At 47.1% G+C, this 19,138-nt stretch overlaps 1 protein-coding gene across 1 annotated transcript in view; it reads right to left on the bottom strand.

Annotated features, from left to right (window-relative positions):
* LOC109882476 (ras-GEF domain-containing family member 1B-A-like) overlaps nucleotides 1–19,138 on the bottom strand; it is a gene marked incomplete in the record, with an annotated part of 52,801 nt that overhangs the window by 19,663 nt on the left and 14,000 nt on the right. The window contains 5 exon segments of the mRNA XM_031816640.1: nucleotides 738–817; nucleotides 3,906–4,008; nucleotides 6,500–6,595; nucleotides 10,208–10,282; nucleotides 11,910–12,122. Coding sequence (XP_031672500.1) covers nucleotides 738–817; nucleotides 3,906–4,008; nucleotides 6,500–6,595; nucleotides 10,208–10,282; nucleotides 11,910–12,122 — 567 coding nt within the window.

The raw sequence follows: 19,138 nt of genomic DNA, 5'->3' as shown, positions 1-19,138 counted from the left end.
TGTCCCTTTAATCTGCTACTTTTACATCTCCTGACTTGAAGGTCCATACCTGGCTCCTCCACGGACCCCCAGGGAGCTCGTCTGATCTGAACCCCAGGTAGAGCTCGCCGTCTGGGGCTACCCATCCCATTTCAACACTTCTGAAGGTAGAGTATCCCTGTGGCAATACCACTTCAAACACCACGAGGCTTACAGTGGAACATGGGAAGGTTCGCTAGGCAACTAGCTGGCGTTTGAAGCTGCTAGGCAACTAGCTGGCGTTTGAAGCTGCTAGGCAACTAGCTGGCGTTTGAAGCTGCTAGGCAACTAGCTGGCTTTTGAAGCCGCTAGGCAACTAGCTGGCGTTTGAAGCCGCTAGGCAACTAGCTGGCTTTTGATGCTGCTAGGCAACTAGCTGGCGTTTGAAGCTGCTAGGCAACTAGCTGGCGTTTGAAGCCGCTAGGCAACTAGCTGGCATTTGAAGCTGCTAGGCAACTAGCTGGCCGTTGAAAATGCTAGGCAACTAGCTGGCATTTGAAGCTACTAGGCAACTAGCTGGCCTTTGAAGCTGCTAGGCAACTAGCTGGCATTTGAAGCTGCTAGGCAACTAGCTGGTGTTTGAAGCTGCTAGGCAACTAGCTGGCGTTTGAAGCTGCTAGGCAACTAGCTGGCGTTTGAAGCTGCTAGGCAACTAGCTGACTTTGAAGCTGCTAGGCAACTAGATTTTATGACCCTCAGTGCAGCAGGTGAACAATTACCTCCAAGATGTCAAACTTGTCTGTCTTGACTTTGCTCCAGGTCTTCTTCAGTCGAGACACAGGACTCATGTTCATCCCAGCTGCAGAGAGCAAGACAAGAGAGAAGGGTGAGAAATGAGCTGCACACACATCTTTAATTCCATTGACACAGACCTCCCTCCTTGTACTCATTGTTGAGCTGGAGTCTCTCCCTCCCTCCCTCCCTCCCTCCCTCCCTCCCTCCCTCCCTCCCTCCCTCCCTCCCTCCCTCCCTCCCTCCCTCCCTCCCTCCTCCTCTCCCTATCCCCTCCCCCTCCCTGCCTCCCTCCATCCCCCTCCCTCCCTCTCCCTCCATCCCCCTCCCTCCATCTCCCTCCATCCCCCTCCCTCCCTCTCTCTCTCTCTCTAACCTCTCTCTCTCCCCACATCTAACCTCTCTCTCTCTCCCCACCTCTAACCTCGCTCTCTCTCTCAATTCAATTAAATTCAAGGGCTTTATTGTCATGGGAAACATGTGTTAACATTGCCAAAGCAAGTGAGGTAGATAATATATAAAGTGAATATATAAAGTGAAATAAACAATAAAAATGAACAGTAAATATTACACATACTGAAGTTTCAAAACAGTAAAGACATTACAAATGTCATATTATATATATATATACAGGGTTGTAACAATGTACAAATGGTTAAAGGACACAAGAAAAAATAAATAAGCATAAATATGGGTTGTATTTACAATGGTGTGTGTTCTTCACTGGTTGCCCTTTTCTCGTGGCAACAGGTCACAAATCTTGCTGCTGTGATGGCACACTGTGGAATTTCACCCAGTAGATATGGGAGTTTTTCAAAATTGGATTTGTTTTCGAATTCTTTGTGGATCTGTGTAATCTGAGGGAAATATGTCTCTCTAATATGGTCATACATTGGGCAGGAGGTTAGGAAGTGCAGCTCAGTTTCCACCTCATTTTGTGGGCAGTGAGCACATAGCCTTTCTTCTCTTGAGAGCCATGTCTGCCTACGGCGGCCTTTCTCAATAGCAAGGCTATGCTCACTGAGTCTGTACATAGTCAAAGCTTTCCTTAATTTTGGGTCAGTCACAGTGGTCAGGTATTCTGCCGCTGTGTAATCTCTGTGTAAGGGCCAAATAGCATTCTAGTTTGCTCTGTTTTTTGTTAATTCTTTCCAATGTGTCAAGTAATTATCTTTTTGTTTTCTCATGATTTGGTTTGGTTTAACCTCTCTCTCTCTCCACCTCTAACCTCTCTCTCTCTCTCCACCTCTAACCTCTCCCTCTCTCTCCACCTCTAACCTCTCTCTCTCTCTCTCCACCTCTAACCTCTCCCTCTCTCCACCTCCACCTCTAACCTCTCCCTCTCTCCACCTCCACCTCTAACCTCTCCCTCTCTCTCCACCTCTAACCTTTCTCTCTCTATCTCCACCTCTAACCTTTCTCTCCACCTCTAACCTCTCTCTCCACCTCTAACCTCTCTATCTCTCTCTCCACCTCTAACCTCTCTCTCCACCTCTAACCTCTCTCTCTCTCCACCTCTAACCTCTCTCTCTCTCCACCTCTAACCTTTCTCTCTCTATCTCCACCTCTAACCTCTCCCTCTCTCTCCACCTCTAACCTCTCCCTCTCTCTCCACCTCTATTCTCTCTCTCCACCTCCACCTCTAACCTTTCTCTCCAACTCTTTCTCTCTCTCTCTCCCTCCACCTCTAACCCCTCTCTCTCTCCACCTCTAACCTCTCTCTCTCTCCACCTCTAACCTTTCTCTCTCTCTCTCCCTCTCCACCTCTAACCCCTCTCTCTCTCCACCTCTAACCCCTCTCTCTCTCCACCTCTAACCTTTCTCTCTCTATCTCCACCTCTAACCTTTCTCTCCACCTCTAACCTCTCTCTCCACCTCTAACCTCTCTATCTCTCTCTCCACCTCTAACCTCTCTCGCTCTCCACCTCTAACCTCTCTCGCTCTCCACCTCTAACCTCTCTCGCTCTCCACCTCTAACCTCTCTCGCTCTCCACCTCTAACCTCTCTCGCTCTCCACCTCTAACCTCTCTTGCTCTCCACCTCTAACCTCTCTCGCTCCCCACCTCTAACCTCTCTCTCTTGCTCTCCACCTCTAACCTCTCTCTCTCGCTCTCCACATCTGACCTCTCTCTCTCTCCATCTCTAACCTCTCTCTCTGGTAATCACTCTGCTTCCCATATGGTAATCACTCTGCTTCCCATATGGTAAATCAGGTGTGTGTGAGTGCATCTGTATTCAGGAGGACATATTTTTTTGTGCTTATTTTCCCAGGGTCCTGTTTGTCTTTCCTTTTTATAACCCTCTGACCCTGTAATATCTCCCTATGGGTCCCTGGAGACTGAGGGGCTCTGCTTGTGGCTTCATCTCCGGGGAGAGAGGGGCTTGGGACAGCTGGTACTCCTAGGGCCTCCACCCTCCCTCCACCCAGCCGTTCCTCCCTCCCACCATCCCCTTTTGCCTTCCCTCTCCTGCCAATACCCTCTCTCCCTCCCTCCTTCCCTCGCCTGCCAATAACCCTCTCCATCCATCCTTCCCTCTCTGGTCAGTGCTGACCATCTGTCTATATGGGTGTTTGTGTAGGACTTCTCAGCTGCCCCTCCTCTCATCATCCACTCCCTCCTCCCGAACCTCAAGGCCTGACCAGCTGCCCTCTTCCCTGGCCACTCAGGACGCCCCCCTGTACCCGGTCGGCTGGCTCTGGCCGCCAAAAGCCTGGGGCAAGGACCCCAAACTAACCCAGACTTTTGTGCCTGGACCCTGGGGAAGGTCACAAGCTGGAGTCGAAGATAGATCGGGACGCATTAGAGCCAATCTGCTCAAGATTATCAATTGAAGCCTGAAGTTACACTTTCTGTTCAGGTCAAGGACAATTTCTATGGCCGAATTGGGGGGGAAGTATTCCTATAAAAGTCAATAAGCAATATTTGAAAGACTATTTACAGTGAATAAATAAAACACTGTGATTTTCATTTTGGGTGAAGGCTGTTATAGGGTTTAGGAAGGTACAAAGTCTCGCTGAAATACAGATTGCATTTACTAATCGGATTTCCTGACTGTCGACAAAAAGCCTTTTGTGTTTAGAGCAAGTGAGCCGGTGAGTGAGTTGTCACAAGGTCGGGGTGCAAAAGCACGACAACAACAACAACAACACTCACAGATAATGGCCATGAGGGAGTTGAAGTTGCCGATGTTGAAGCATTCCCGTGCCACGTCGATGAAGAACTCCATGACTCGCGCTCGCTGCTTCTTCTTTACGGGCTGTCAACAACATCAACAACATCAACAAGACAACAGCAAAAAACAAGTCAACAACAGCAAAAGATCTACCCAACCACTCAGATCTACCGAAGCCCCTCACCACTCAGATCTACCGAAACCCCTCACCACTCAGATCTACCGAAACCCCTCACCACTCAGATCTACCGAAACCCCTCACCACTCAGATCTACCGAAACCCCTCACCACTCAGATCTACCGAAACCCCTCACCACTCAGATCTACCGAAACCCCTCACCACTCAGATCTACCGAAACCCCTCACCACTCAGATCTACCCAAACCCCTCACCACTCAGATCTACCCAACCCCTCACCACTCAGATCTACCCAACCCCTCACCACTCAGATCTACCCAACCCCTCACCACTCAGATCTACCCAACCCCTCAGATCTACCCAACCCCTCAGATCTACCCAACCCCTCACCACTCAGATCTACCCAACCCCTCACCACTCAGATCTACCCAACCCCTCACCACTCAGATCTACCCAACCCCTCACCACTCAGATCTACCCAACCCCTCACCACTCAGATCTACCCAACCCCTCACCACTCAGATCTACCCAACCCCTCACCACTCAGATCTACCCAACCCCTCACCACTCAGATCTACCCAACCCCTCACCACTCAGATCTACCCAACCCCTCAGATCTACCCAACCGCTCAGATCTACCCAACCCCTCACCACTGAGATCTACCCAACCACTCACCACTCAGATCTACCCAACCACTCAGATCTACCCAACCCCTCAGATCTACCCAACCCCTCACCACTGAGATCTACCCAACCCCTCACCACTCAGATCTACCCAACCACTCACATCTACCGAAACCCCTCACCACTCAGATCTACCCAACCCCTCACCACTCAGATCTACCCAACCCCTCACCACTCAGATCTACCCAAACACTCAGATCTACCCAACCCCTCAGATCTACCCAACCCCTCACCACTCAGATCTACCCAACCCCTCACCACTCAGATCTACCCAACCCCTCACCACTCAGATCTACCCAACCCCTCACCACTCAGATCTACCCAACCCCTCACCACTCAGATCTACCCAACCCCTCACCACTCAGATCTACCCAACCCCTCACCACTCAGATCTACCCAACCCCTCACCACTCAGATCTACCCAACCCCTCACCACTCAGATCTACCCAACCCCTCACCACTCAGATCTACCCAACCACTCACCACTTAGATCTACCCAACCACTCAGATCTACCCAACCCCTCAGATCTACCCAACCCCTCACCACTGAGATCTACCCAACCCCTCACCACTCAGATCTACCCAACCACTCAGATCTACCGAAACCCCTCACCACTCAGATCTACCCAACCCCTCACCACTCAGATCTACCCAACCCCTCACCACTCAGATCTACCCAACCCCTCACCACTCAGATCTACCCAACCCCTCACCACTCAGATCTACCCAACCCCTCACCACTCAGATCTACCCAACCCCTCAGATCTACCCAACCCCTCACCACTGAGATCTACCCAACCACTCAGATCTACCCAACCACTCAGATCTACCCAACCCCTCACCACTCAGATCTACCCAACCCCTCAGATCTACCCAACCCCTCACCACTGAGATCTACCCAACCCCTCAGATCTACCCAACCACTCAGATCTACCCAACCCCTCACCACTCAGATCTACCCAACCCCTCACCACTCAGATCTACCCAACCCCTCACCACTCAGATCTACCCAACCCCTCACCACTCAGATCTACCCAACCCCTCACCACTCAGATCTACCCAACCCCTCACCACTCAGATATACCCAACCCCTCACCACTCAGATCTACCCAACCCCTCACCACTCAGATCTACCCAACCCCTCACCACTCAGATCTACCCAACCCCTCACCACTCAGATCTACCCAACCCCTCACCACTCAGATATACCCAACCCCTCACCACTCAGATCTACCCAACCTCTCACCACTCAGATCTACCCAACCCCTCACCACTCCGATCTACCCAACCCCTCACCACTCCGATCTACCCAACCCCTCAGATCTACCCAACCCCTCAGATCTACCCAACCCCTCAGATCTACCCAACCACTCAGATCTACCCAACCACTCAGATCTACCCAACCACTCCGATCTACCCAACCACTCCGATCTACCCAACCACTCCGATCTACCCAACCACTCCGATCTACCCAACCACTCCGATCTACCCAACCACTCCGATCTACCCAACCACTCAGATATACCCAACCACTCAGATCTACCCAACCACTCCGATCTACCCAACCACTCAGATATACCCAACCACTCAGATCTACCCAACCACTCCGATCTACCCAACCACTCCGATCTACCCAACCACTCAGATATACCCAACCACTCCGATCTACCCAACCACTCCGATCTACCCAACCACTCAGATCTACCCAACCACTCAGATCTACCCAACCACTCAGATCTACCCAACCACTCACCATGCAGATCTCTGTGGCCACCAGGAAGCTGAGTCTGTTGAACCACTGTACATATGCCTCCAGGCTACTAGCCTTCTTCTGGTCGCTGAAACAGCTCTGTAGCAAAAAAAGACATACCATTTAATTAGCATAGTATAGATACCATTTAATTAGCACCAGTAGCATAGCATTTAATTAGCACAAGTAGCAAAACATTTAATTAGCATAGTATAGATACCATTTAATTAGCACCAGTAGCATAGCATTTCATTAGCACCAGTAGCAAAGCATTTAATTAGCATAGTATAGATACCATTTAATTAGCACCAGTAGCATAGCATTTCATTAGCACCAGTAGCATAGCATTTCATTAGCACCAGTAGCAAAGCATTTAATTAGCACCAGTAGCATAGCATTTAATTAGCACCAGTAGCATAGCATTTCATTAGCACCAGTAGCATAGCATTTAATTAGCACCAGTAGCATAGCATTTCATTAGCACCAGTAGCAAAGCATTTAATTAGCATAGTATAGATACCATTTATTAGCACCAGTAGCATAGCATTTCATTAGCACCAGTAGCAAAGCATTTAATTAGCATAGTATAGATACCATTTAATTAGCACCAGTCGCATAGCATTTCATTAGCACCAGTAGCAAAGCATTTAATTAGCACCAGTAGCAAAGCATTTAATTAGCATAGTATAGATACCATTTAATTAGCACCAGTAGCATAGCATTTCATTAGCACCAGTAGCATAGCATTTCATTAGCACCAGTAGCATAGCATTTCATTAGCACCAGTAGCATAGCATTTCATTAGCACCAGTAGCAAAGCATTTAATTAGCATAGTATAGATACCATTTAATTAGCACCAGTAGCATAGCATTTCATTAGCACCAGTAGCAAAGCATTTAATTAGCATAGTATAGATACCATTTAATTAGCACCAGTAGCATAGCATTTCATTAGCATAGTATAGATACCATTTAATTAGCACCAGTAGCATAGCATTTAATTAGCATAGTATAGATACCATTTAATTAGCACCAGTAGCATAGCATTTCATTAGCACCAGTAGCATAGCATTTCATTACCATTACTTAGCTCATTGCTAATTGGGTATTTTGTCAATTACAAAATTAGTAATAAAGTTTGACAAACATCCGTTTTATTTATATCCTGAGGTGGTTCTCAATCAGAGTCAGGTGATTATCGTTATTTATATCCTGAGGTGGTTCTCAATCAGAGTCAGGTGATTATCGTTATTTATATCCTGAGGTGGTTCTCAATCAGAGTCAGGTGATTATCGTTATTTATATCCTGAGGCGGTTCTCAATCAGAGTCAGGTGATTATCGTTATTTATATCCTGAGGCGGTTCTCAATCAGAGTCAGGTGATTATCGTTATTTATATCCTGAGGCGGTTCTCAATCAGAGTCAGGTGATTATCGTTATTTATATCCTGAGGCGGTTCTCAATCAGAGTCAGGTGATTATCGTTATTTATATTCTGAGGTGGTTCTCAATCAGAGTCAGGTGATTATCGTTATTTATATTCTATATATTTCAAAATGTGAACCTGGCTCCCCAGATGGGTGTATAGGCTTTATAGATGTCTTTGTAATTAGACTATTGCAGACTTTTGTCACGCCTTGGTCTTAGTATTTTGTGTTTTCTTTAATTATTTGGTCAGGCCAGGGTGTGACATGGGTTATTGTGGTGTGTTTTTGTCTTAGGGGTTTTGTGGGGTGTCTAAGTAGTCTAGGGCTGCCTGAGGTGGTTCTCAATCAGAGTCAGGTGATTATCGTTGTCTCTGATTGGGAACCATATTTAGGCAGCCATATTCTGTGAGTGTTTTCGTGGGTGATTGTCTCTGTTTTGTGTTTGCACCAGATAGGGCTGTTTCGGTTTTCGTTATTTCATTTCGTTAGTTTTGTAGTTTCTGCTTGTATAGGGTTTTCCTTCATTTAAATAAATCATGAATCATCATCACGCTGCATTTTGGTCCGATCCTTGTTCTACCTCTTCGTCAGAGGAGGAGATAGAGGAGAGCCAACTTTGGCACTATGAGTCACACCGTCAGGGTGTTAGCTAGCTATTCACATTATTTAGCGGAGCTGAATAATTATAAATAGCTTACATTCCTTTAGCTTTACGCATTTCTCCTCTCTCCCTCACACAATGGCCAAAAGTGGTCAACACACAGACCCACACACCCTTTGAAAGTGGATATAGAGGGGTAGCCCAAGGCACACACACACACAAAAAAAAGGACGCCAAAATAGCCCCACAAAACACCCCTGTTGCCTAGCAGCCGAACGCTGGCGAGCACGCGCACACAAACCCAAAACAAAACCCTCGTGGTGGCTATTTTGTGGCCGAGTGGTTGCATGGTGATACAACCAAAACATTGTATCCCAGACAGACAGAGGGAAAGGAACAGGAAGAGAGGGACAGCAGATATTTGGTCTACTGGGGATTTATTTATTTATTTTACCTTTATTTAACCAGGCAAGTCAGTTAAGAACAAATTCTTATTTTCAATGACGGCCTAGGAACAGTGGGTTAACTGCCTGTTCAGGGGCAGAACGACAGATTTGTACCTTGTCAGCTCTGGGATTTGAACTTGCTAGTCCCAACGCTCTAACCACTAGGCTACCCTGCCGCCCCGGGATACACCGTCTACCTTACTGACACAAAATGGTGTCCTCACATTGACCCACCATGGGGTCAGTTTCAGTAGAGTCCATAATGAGTGACTGTCTGGAAAGGAAACTGGTGGCTCTAGACTCTAGATAGAGCCAAATCACTGCTCTTCTGATTTAAGCAATGTAGGTCATGGTGGTGATAGCCAACTGTATTGTATAACTACTTGGAGATAGACATTAGTACTAGTGGAGACGGATGGAACCAAATCTACTAACCTTCAGATTTGAGCAATATAAGGCAGGGTTCTACCTGCATTATCACACCACAGGTTTCTAACTGCATTATCACACCACGGGGTTCTACCTGCATTATCACACCACAGGTTTCTAACTGCATTATCACACCACGGGGTTCTACCTACATCATCACCCCACGGGGTTCTACCTACATCATCACCCCACGGGGTTCTACCTGCATTATCACCCCACGGGGTTCTACCTGCATTATCACCCCACGGGGTTCTATCTGCATTATCACCCCACGGGTTCCCTCTGCATTATCACCCCACAGGGTTCTATCTGCATCGTCCCACCACAGGGTTATTCCTGCATTATCACAGGGTTCTATCTGCCTTATCACACCACAGGGTTCTAGCCAACTGTAGCCTGTTCCATAACATACCAGTGACCTATTGTGGATAAGCATGCAGACTCATGACTCATGCTGCTGCTCCAGTTTCAACTTCCACCTGACTGTGCTGCTGCTCCAGTTTCAACTGTTCTGCCTTATTATTATTCGACCATGCTGGTCATTTATGAACATTTGAACATCTTGGCCATGTTCTGTTATAATCTCCACCTGGTACAGCCAGAAGAGGACTGGCCACCCAACATAGCCTGGTTCCTCTCTAGGTTTCTTCCTAGGTTTTGACCTTTCTAGGGAGTTTGTCCTAGCCACCGTGCTTCTACACCTGCATTGCTTGCTGTTTGGGGTTTTAGGCTGGATTTCTGTACAGCACTTTGAGATATCAGCTGATGTACGAAGGGCTATATAAATAAATTTGATTTGATTTGATTACCTTATCATTGTCCAGAAGGTCTTTCTTCTCAAAAGCCTGGATGAATTCCTCTGGTTCGATGTTGCTCAGTCTCTCCTGAAAAGGGAAAAGCAACTCAATAAATTCCATCTTTCTTTGAATGCGTTCAGTCAGGTTGATGACGTCAATAAACGTTTACATCCCCCTTGTAAATATTGAGCTGTTATGATGCTGGCTACAGCAGAAGAAACCACAACTGTTTTAATGTACGGACAACAACCTGAAGGCTAAAACATAGCTGATGACAAGTAGCAATATGAACAGTATCTCTCAGCAGTTCACGTGTCCACATACCTTTGGTCATGTAGTGTGTGTGAGTGAGTTGCTGTGTCTGTCTGTCTGTCTGTCTGTCTGTCTGTCTGTCTGTCTGTCTGTCTGTCTGTCTGTCTGTCTGTCTGTCTGTCTGTCTGTCTGTCTGTCTGTCTGTCTGTCTGTCTGTCTGTCTGTCTGTCTCTCAACAGTTCTATGTGAGTGTGTTGCTGTGTCTGTCTGTCTGTCTGTCTGTCTGTCTGTCTGTCTGTCTGTCTGTCTGTCTGTCTGTCTGTCTGTCTGTCTCTCAACAGTTCTATGTCTGTCTGTCTGTCTGTCTGTCTGTCTGTCTCTCAACAGTTCTATGTCTGTCTGTCTGTCTGTCTGTCTGTCTCTCAACAGTTCTATGTCTGTCTGTCTGTCTGTCTGTCTGTCTCTCAACAGTTCTATGTCTGTCTGTCTGTCTGTCTGTCTGTCTGTCTGTCTGTCTCTCAACAGTTCTATGTCTGTCTGTCTGTCTGTCTGTCTCTCAACAGTTCTATGTCTGTCTGTCTGTCTGTCTGTCTCTCAACAGTTCTATGTGAGTGTGTTTCTGTCTGTCTGTCTGTCTGTCTCTCAACAGTTCTATGTCTGTCTGTCTGTCTGTCTGTCTCTCAACAGTTCTATGTGAGTGTGTTTCTGTCTGTCTGTCTGTCTGTCTGTCTGTCTGTCTGTCTGTCTGTCTGTCTGTCTGTCTGTCTGTCTGTCTGTCTGTCTGTCTGTCTGTCTGTCTGTCTGTCTGTCTGTCTGTCTGTCTGTCTGTCTGTCTGTCTGTCTGTCTGTCTGTCTGTCTGTCCTGTCTGTCTGTCTGTCCTGTCTGTCTGTCTGTCTGTCTGTCTGTCCTGTCTGTCTGTCTGTCTGTCTGTCTGTCTGTCTGTCTGTCTGTCTGTCTGTCTGTCTGTCTGTCTGTCTGTCTGTCTGTCTGTCTGTCTGTCTGTCTGTCTGTCTGTCTGTCTGTCTGTCTGTCTGTCTGTCTGTCTGTCTGTCTGTCTGTCTGTCTGTCTGTCTGTCTGTCTGTCTGTCTGTCTGTCTGTCTGTCGTCTGTCTGTCTGTCTGTCTGTCTGTCTGTCTGTCTGTCTGTCTGTCTGTCTGTCTGTCTGTCTGTCTGTCTGTCTGTCTGTCTGTCTGTCTGTCTGTCTGTCTGTCTGTCTGTCTGTCTGTCTGTCTGTCTGTCTGTCTGTCTGTCTGTCTGTCTGTCTGTCTGTCTGTCTGTCTGTCTGTCTGTCTGTCTGTCTGTCTGTCTGTCTGTCTGTCTGTCTGTCTGTCTGTCTGTCTGTCTGTCTGTCTGTCTGTCTGTCTGTCTGTCTGTCTGTCTGTCTGTCTGTCTGTCTGTCTGTCTGTCTGTCTGTCTGTCTGTCTGTCTGTCTGTCTGTCTGTCTGTCTGTCTGTCTCTCACCAGTTCTATGTGAGTGAGTTGCTGGGCCATGGTGAAGGGGTCATTGCAGATGGACAGCATGTCCCTCTGGATGGCCTGAGGCTTGGCCTTGAGCACGGTCAGTCTGTCTGTAGCCGTAGCATTGATCTTGACCAGAGCTTCCTCGTACTGGCTCAGAGTAGTCAGCTTCCTGATTAGGACCTGAATCATCTGGTGAACCACCTTCCTGTACAGCTGGAGGGAGGGAGGGAGGGACGGAGGGAGGGAGGGAGAAGGATGGTGGGAGAGAGATGGAGGGAGAGAGGGATGGAGGGAGGGAGAGGAAGAGGGAGAGGGATGAGGGAGAGGGAGGAAGGGAGAGGAGAGGAGAGGGATGGAAGGAGAGAGATGGAGGGAGAGGAAGAGGGATGGAGGGAGGAAGAGATGGAGGGAGGGAGAGGAGAGGGATGGAGGGAGAGAGATGGAGGGGGATGGAGGGAGAGGGTTGGAGGGAGAGGGATGAGGGAGAAGGATGCAGGGAGAGGAAGAGGGAAGAAGGGATTGAGGGAGAGGGATGAGGGAGAGAGATGGAGGGAGAAGAAGAGGGATGGAGGGAGAGGAAGAGGGACGGAGGGTGAGGAAGAGGGATGAAAAAAGAGGAAGAGGGATGGAGGGAGGGATGTAGGGAGGAAGACAGGACGTCAGTTTCATTGAGTTCACAGGCATGTTATGCATTAAATATAGTAACTATATAGCTGGAAGGAGGAATGAAGGGAGTGGTGTGTGGAGAGACAATTCCCGGTCACGGCCCCTTTCCATCCCGCTGGTATGAGGTTCAAGAAAAGAGAAGGAGGCTTTCTGCGACCACATCCCGTCTCCCTCCACCTCCTGTCTGCCAATTCAAGCCAAGGGAAACTACAGAAGGTTCTGCAAACAAGTCTCAAGTTCAGTTCAAAAGCGGGCCAGGCCAGCGTGGGAAAGCAGCACTTTTCTCAAACAAATAACTTTCCTTCAAACTGTATGTGTGTTGTTGTCCACCCAGAAATTCAACTCATCTGCCCCCCCCCCCCCCCCCCATTTTCTGAAGCATCGCTGTGCTGCTGAGACACTTGGGGAATGTAATGGTCAATCTGTTGACATTCTTCAATGTGTAGGTACAATTTTCTTTTCATTCAAAACAACTACAGATGAGCAGCTTCTAAGTACAGTTGGACAATGCAAGACTAACCTGATCCCAGATCTGATGCTGTTCTCTTGCTCTGGTCACGACAATGATGATAGGAATTGGCAAGACAGCACAAACAGATCTGGGTTCAGGCTAGTGGTCGAGCAAGACACCAGAGAGACGGTCTCGGGTCGGGGTGGGCTTCAAAGTATCCTGCCATCTGGTGAGTCTTCTGTCCTCCAGACATGGGGGTTAAGGGAAGGGGGCTCTGTCTGGCTATAATTAGAAACTATTCCTGGAGATACCGGGCTGCGGGAGCTACTTGTGACAAATGGTACTGTTGAACAGTGGGGGGGGGGGGGGGGGGCGCTAAGCCTTCTTCTATGCCTCCGCCACCCTCAACTCTGGTATCTGAGAAGGGAACAGACGGTCAGGCCGACAATCACTCCCCCCCCCCCGCTCTTCTTTTTCCTGGCTTTGTGACATCACTTCCTGGTGAGGACCACCTGACCAGTGCCAGAAGGTTCTCTTTGTTATGGAATCAGACAGCTTAGCTCAGAGAGAGAGAGTGACAGAGAGAGAGAGAGAGACTGACAGACAGACAGACAGACAGACAGACAGACAGACAGAGACAGAGAGATAGAGAGAGAGACTGCAGACAGAGAGAGAGAGAGAGAGAGAGAGAGAGACTGCAGACAGAGAGAGAGAGAGAGAGAGAGACTGACAGACAGACAGAGAGAGAGAGAGAGAGACTGACAGACAGACAGAGAGAGAGAGAGAGACTGACAGACAGACAGAGAGAGAGAGACAGAGAGAGATAGAGAGAGAGAGACTGCAGAAGCACCAGATCATCAGCAAACAGCAGACATTTGACTTCGGATTCTAGCAGGGGGAGGCCGGGTGCTGCAGACTTTTCTAGTGCCCTCGCCAATTCGTTGATATATATGTTGACTCTCTCTCTCTGTCACTCTCTCTGTCTCTGTCTCTGTCTGTCTGTCAGTCTCTATTTTCTGCAAAAATATCCTCCGTGTACAACGTAGAACACCAAATAATGCATGCAGAGCAGAATTAGGCCGATACCCACTAATTATCAAAATCCAGAAAAGAGCTGTTAAATTCTACAACCACCTAAAAGGAAGCGATTCACAAACCTTCCATAACAAAGCCATCACCTACAGAGAGATGAACCTGGAGAAGAGTCCCCTAAGCAAGCTGGTCCTGGGGCTCTGTTCACAAACACAAACACACACTACAGAGCCCCAGGACAGCAGCACAATTAGACCCAACCAAATCATGAGAAAACAAAAAGATAACTACTTAACACATTGGAAAGAATTAACAAAAAAACTGAGCAAACTAGAATGCTATTTGGCCCTACACAGAGAGTACACAGCGGCAGAATACCTGACCACTGTGACTGACCCAAAATTAAGGAAAGCCTTGACTATGTACAGACTCAGTGAGCATAGCCTTGCTATTGAGAAAGGCCGCCGTAGCAGACTTGGCTCTCAGAGAAGACAGGCTATGTGCTCACTGCCCACAAAATGAGGTGGAAACTGAGCTGCACTTCCTAACCTCCTGCCCAATGTATGACCATATTAGAGAGACATATTTCCCTCAGATTACACAGATCCACAAAGAATTCGAAAACAAATCAAATTTTGAAAAACTCCCATATCTACTGGGTGAAATTCCACAGTGTGCCATCACAGCAGCAAGATTTGTGACCTGTTGCCACGAGAAAAGGGCAACCAGTGAAGAACAAACACCATTGTAAATACAACCCATATTTATGCTTATTTATTTTATCTTGTGTCCTTTAGCCATTTGAACATTGTTAGAACACTGTATATATATATATAATATGACATTTGTAATGTCTTTACTGTTTTGAAACTTCTGTATGTGTAATGTTTACTGTTCATTTTTGTTGTTTTGCACTTTATATATTCACTTTGTATGTTGTCTACCTCACTTGCTTTGGCAATGTTAACACATGTTTCCCATGCCAATAAAGCCCTTGAATTGAATTGAATTGAATTGAATTGAATTGAGAGAGAGAGTGAGAGAGAGACAGAGAGAGTGACAGACAGAGAGAGACAGAGAGAGTGACAGAGAGAGAGAGAGACAGAGAGAGACAGAGAGAGAGAGAGAGACAGAGAGAGACAGAGAGAGAGAGAGACAGACAGAGAGAGAGAGACAGAGAGAGAGAGACAGACAGAGAGAGAGAGACAGAGAGAGAGAGAGAGACACAGAGAGAGAGACACAGAGAGAGAGAGACAGAGAGAGAGAGAGCGTGACAGAGAGAGAGAGAGTGACAGAGACTGACAGACAGAGAGAGAGAGTGACAGAGACTGACAGACAGAGAGAGAGAGTGTGACAGAGAGAGAGAGTGACAGAGAGAGAGAGAGAGTGTGACAGAGAGAGAGAGAGAGTGTGACAGAGAGAGAGAGAGAGTGTGTGACAGAGAGAGAGAGAGAGTGACAGAGAGAGAGAGAGAGAGAGAGAGTGACAGAGAGAGAGAGAGAGAGAGACAGAGTGACAGAGAGAGAGAGAGAGAGAGAGAGAGAGAGACAGAGAGAGAGAGAGAGAGAGAGAGAGAGAGAGAGACAGAGAGAGAGAGAGAGAGAGAGAGAGACAGAGAGAGACAGAGAGAGAGAGACAGAGACAGAGAGAGACAGAGAGAGAGAGACAGAGACAGAGAGAGACAGAGAGAGAGAGAGAGACAGAGAGAGAGAGAGAGAGAGAGAGAGAGAGAGACAGAGAGAGAGAGACAGAGAGACAGAGAGAGAGAGACAGAGAGACAGAGAGAGAGAGACAGAGAGACAGAGAGACAGAGAGAGAGAGAGAGAGAGAGAGAGAGAGAGAGAGAGAGAGAGAGAGAGAGAGAGAGAGAGGAGGACTTAAGTGCATACCGCACTTAGAGCAGGAATGCACTCACTCCTGTTGCCATCACGATGTTTATGTGTCTAGTGTCTGAAAACACCCATAATATAGACGGGTTGGTTGTTTAGCAACAAAAGCGACACATGCGCAATTAAAACAGAGCAAAACAGACTTGGTAAACTTAGATTGTTGACAACAAACAAAACTACATTTAAACATAAACAAACAAACATACATTTTTAAAATGAGCTTGTTGTTGTCAAATACATTGTTACAATTAGCTAGCTAGCGAATTTGAGCCATATTAGCATAGACAAGACATCAGTTAAAACACCCCAGAAATTGGTATCAAGAACGAGATTTTTTAAAACGAGCCACTTACAATTCACTACATGGCAGCTTCTCGTCACGGTAGCTATCGGGTCGTCTACAATCGCAGCAACACATGGACGTCTCCCCCTTCTGAAGCGCGCGCACATGGTTTGTAACGCAGTCAGCTAAACCCCCGGCTATATGTCTCCTGAAACTCTTCAGTGATTTTATTCTAACTATGTGGAATTTAAACTGTTTACATGGTACAGTACAGCATAGCTACCAAACTTCTATAGGAGGTTTTACTGTGCAGGAATATCATAACATGCTAACCTCCACGGTTTTTGTAATGGTGAGAGGTCAGCGTCTATTTACCACCACAAACCCATGCAGGCACTAAGACCGCACTCAACCAGCTGTATAAGGCCATGAGAACATTGGGGATGGAACTGGAACATTGGGGAACAAATAAGAACAAATTCTTATTTTCAATGACGGCCTAGGAACAGTGGGGTTAACTGCCTGTTCAGGGGCAGAATGACAGATTTGTACCTTGTCAGCTCTGGGATTTGAACTTACAACCTTCCGGTTGAGACCAACGGAAGACCAACGCTCTAACCACTAGGCTACGCTGCCGCCCCAAAGGGATAGAACATTACGGATAGAACATCAGGGATAGAACATCAGGGATAGAACAGCAGGGATAGAACAGCAGGGATAGAACATTAGGGATAGAACATTGGGGATAGAACTGGAACATTAGGGACAGAACTAGAACATTGGGGATAGAACATTAGGGATAGAACATTGGTGACAGAACTAGAACATTGGGGATAGAACATTAGGGATATAACATTAGGGATAGAACATCAGGGATAGAACATTAGGGATAGAACATTGGGGATAGAACTGGAACATTAGGGACAGAACTAGAACATTGGGGATAGAACATTAGGGATAGAACATTGGTGACAGAACTAGAACATTGGGGATAGAACATTAGGGATATAACATTAGGGATAGAACATCAGGGATAGAACATTAGGGATAGAACATTGGGGATAGAACTGGAACATTAGGGACAGAACTAGAACATTGGGGATAGAACATTAGGGATAGAACATTGGTGACAGAACTAGAACATTGGGGATAGAACATTAGGGATATAACATTGGTGACAGAACTAGAACATTGGGGACAGAACGTTGGGAGCCAGGCATGTAACCACTGTAAACCTGTGAATAGGTGTTGGAAGGGAACAGATATTGCCTGCCAAGGCTACAGGAAGTACCCAGTGTTCCAGTCCCGTCCCCAATGGTGAAAAAGCATCCATCTTAACGCAGAACTACAGGTCCATTATGAGAAAGAGACAAAAAGAGATGGCTTAGCTAAGTTAATGAAGCAGGGACACGTTTATCTGGGTTAGCAGTATCAGCTAAAGTTATCACCCTCTCTTTGGTTCTTACACAGCTATAATTCATCATCAAGTTTATTAAATCAACGGCAACAGCAGTAGCCGAGGAACTAAATGTGCTGTGGTGCAGTTTGGGGTTCCATTTTTACATCCATTAAAGGAGAGAATAACAAGAGAAGCACTATTAGTACTACTATAGTAGCATTTCATAGGAAGTCATCCCTCAAAGTAAACCCTGAAAACAGCAAACCAAGGTTAATGTTCCAAATGGCACCCTATTCCCTATATAGTGCACTACTATAGACCATGACCCTATGGCACCCTATTCCCTACATAGTGCACTACTATAAACCAGGACCCAATGGCACCCTATTCCCTACATAGTGCACTACTATAAACCAGGACCCAATGGCACCCTATTCCCTATATAGTGCACTACTATAAACCAGGACCCAATGGCACCCTATTCCCTACATAGTGCACTACTATAAACCAGGACCCAATGGCACCCTATTCCCTATATAGTGCACTACTATAGACCATGACCCTATGGCACCCTATTCCCTACATAGTGCACTACTATAGACCAGGACCCAATGGCACCCTATTCCCTATATAGTGCACCACTTTTGACCAGAGCCCTATGGGGTCCATTTGTGATGCTGACCAAAGCAAACCAGTACTAAGCTAGTGACATACAAGTCAGCAGTAGTGGAACAATTCAACTGCAGCCTAAGGAGAAGCAGGGCCACAGACAAGCTGCTGAACAAAAGCTATTTTCTTTTGGCCAGGCAAAAAATAGATATAAAAAATGCTTTGTAGCTCGAGCAAACTTTCCCCACTAACCAACCCCCTGAAACCTCTAGCCCAGCAAATGCCTTGCTCCACAGGCCCTCTCAAATATACCCAGAAACCGCTGATCCAAGGGAAACAAGAAGATAACGGTTTTCCTAAATGATTATGTTATTATTCTCTTTTCCCCCTCATCCCTGCATTCTCTTCTTATCAACTTCACATCCAAGACAGGTCTGGTGGCATCGGATGACGGGGTAACTTTACATCCAAGACAGGTCTGGTGGCATCGGATGACGGGGTAACTTTACAGCCAAGACAGGTCTGGTTGCATCGGATGACGGGGTAACTTTACAGCCAAGACAGGTGGCATCGGATGACGGGGTAACTTTACATCCAAGACAGGTCTGGTGGCATCGGATGACGGGGTAACTTTACAGCCAAGACAGGTGGCATCGGATGACGGGGTAACTTTACATCCAAGACAGGTCTGGTGGCATCGGATGATGGGGTAACTTTACAGCCAAGACAGGTCTGGTTGCATCGGATGACGGGGTAACTTTACAGCCAAGACAGGTGGCATCGGATGACGGGGTAACTTTACAGCCAAGACAGATCTGGTGGCATCGGATGACGGGGTAACTTTACATCCAAGACAGGTCTGGTGGCATCGTAAGACAGACTTGTGAGTGTGTCTTTGTT

This window comes from Oncorhynchus kisutch, linkage group LG3 (genome assembly GCF_002021735.2).
Source record: "Oncorhynchus kisutch isolate 150728-3 linkage group LG3, Okis_V2, whole genome shotgun sequence".
NCBI lineage: Eukaryota > Metazoa > Chordata > Actinopteri > Salmoniformes > Salmonidae > Oncorhynchus > Oncorhynchus kisutch.
The sequence above is the reverse complement of the archived record's forward strand: the minus strand, read 5'-3'. Positions and strand labels throughout refer to the sequence as shown.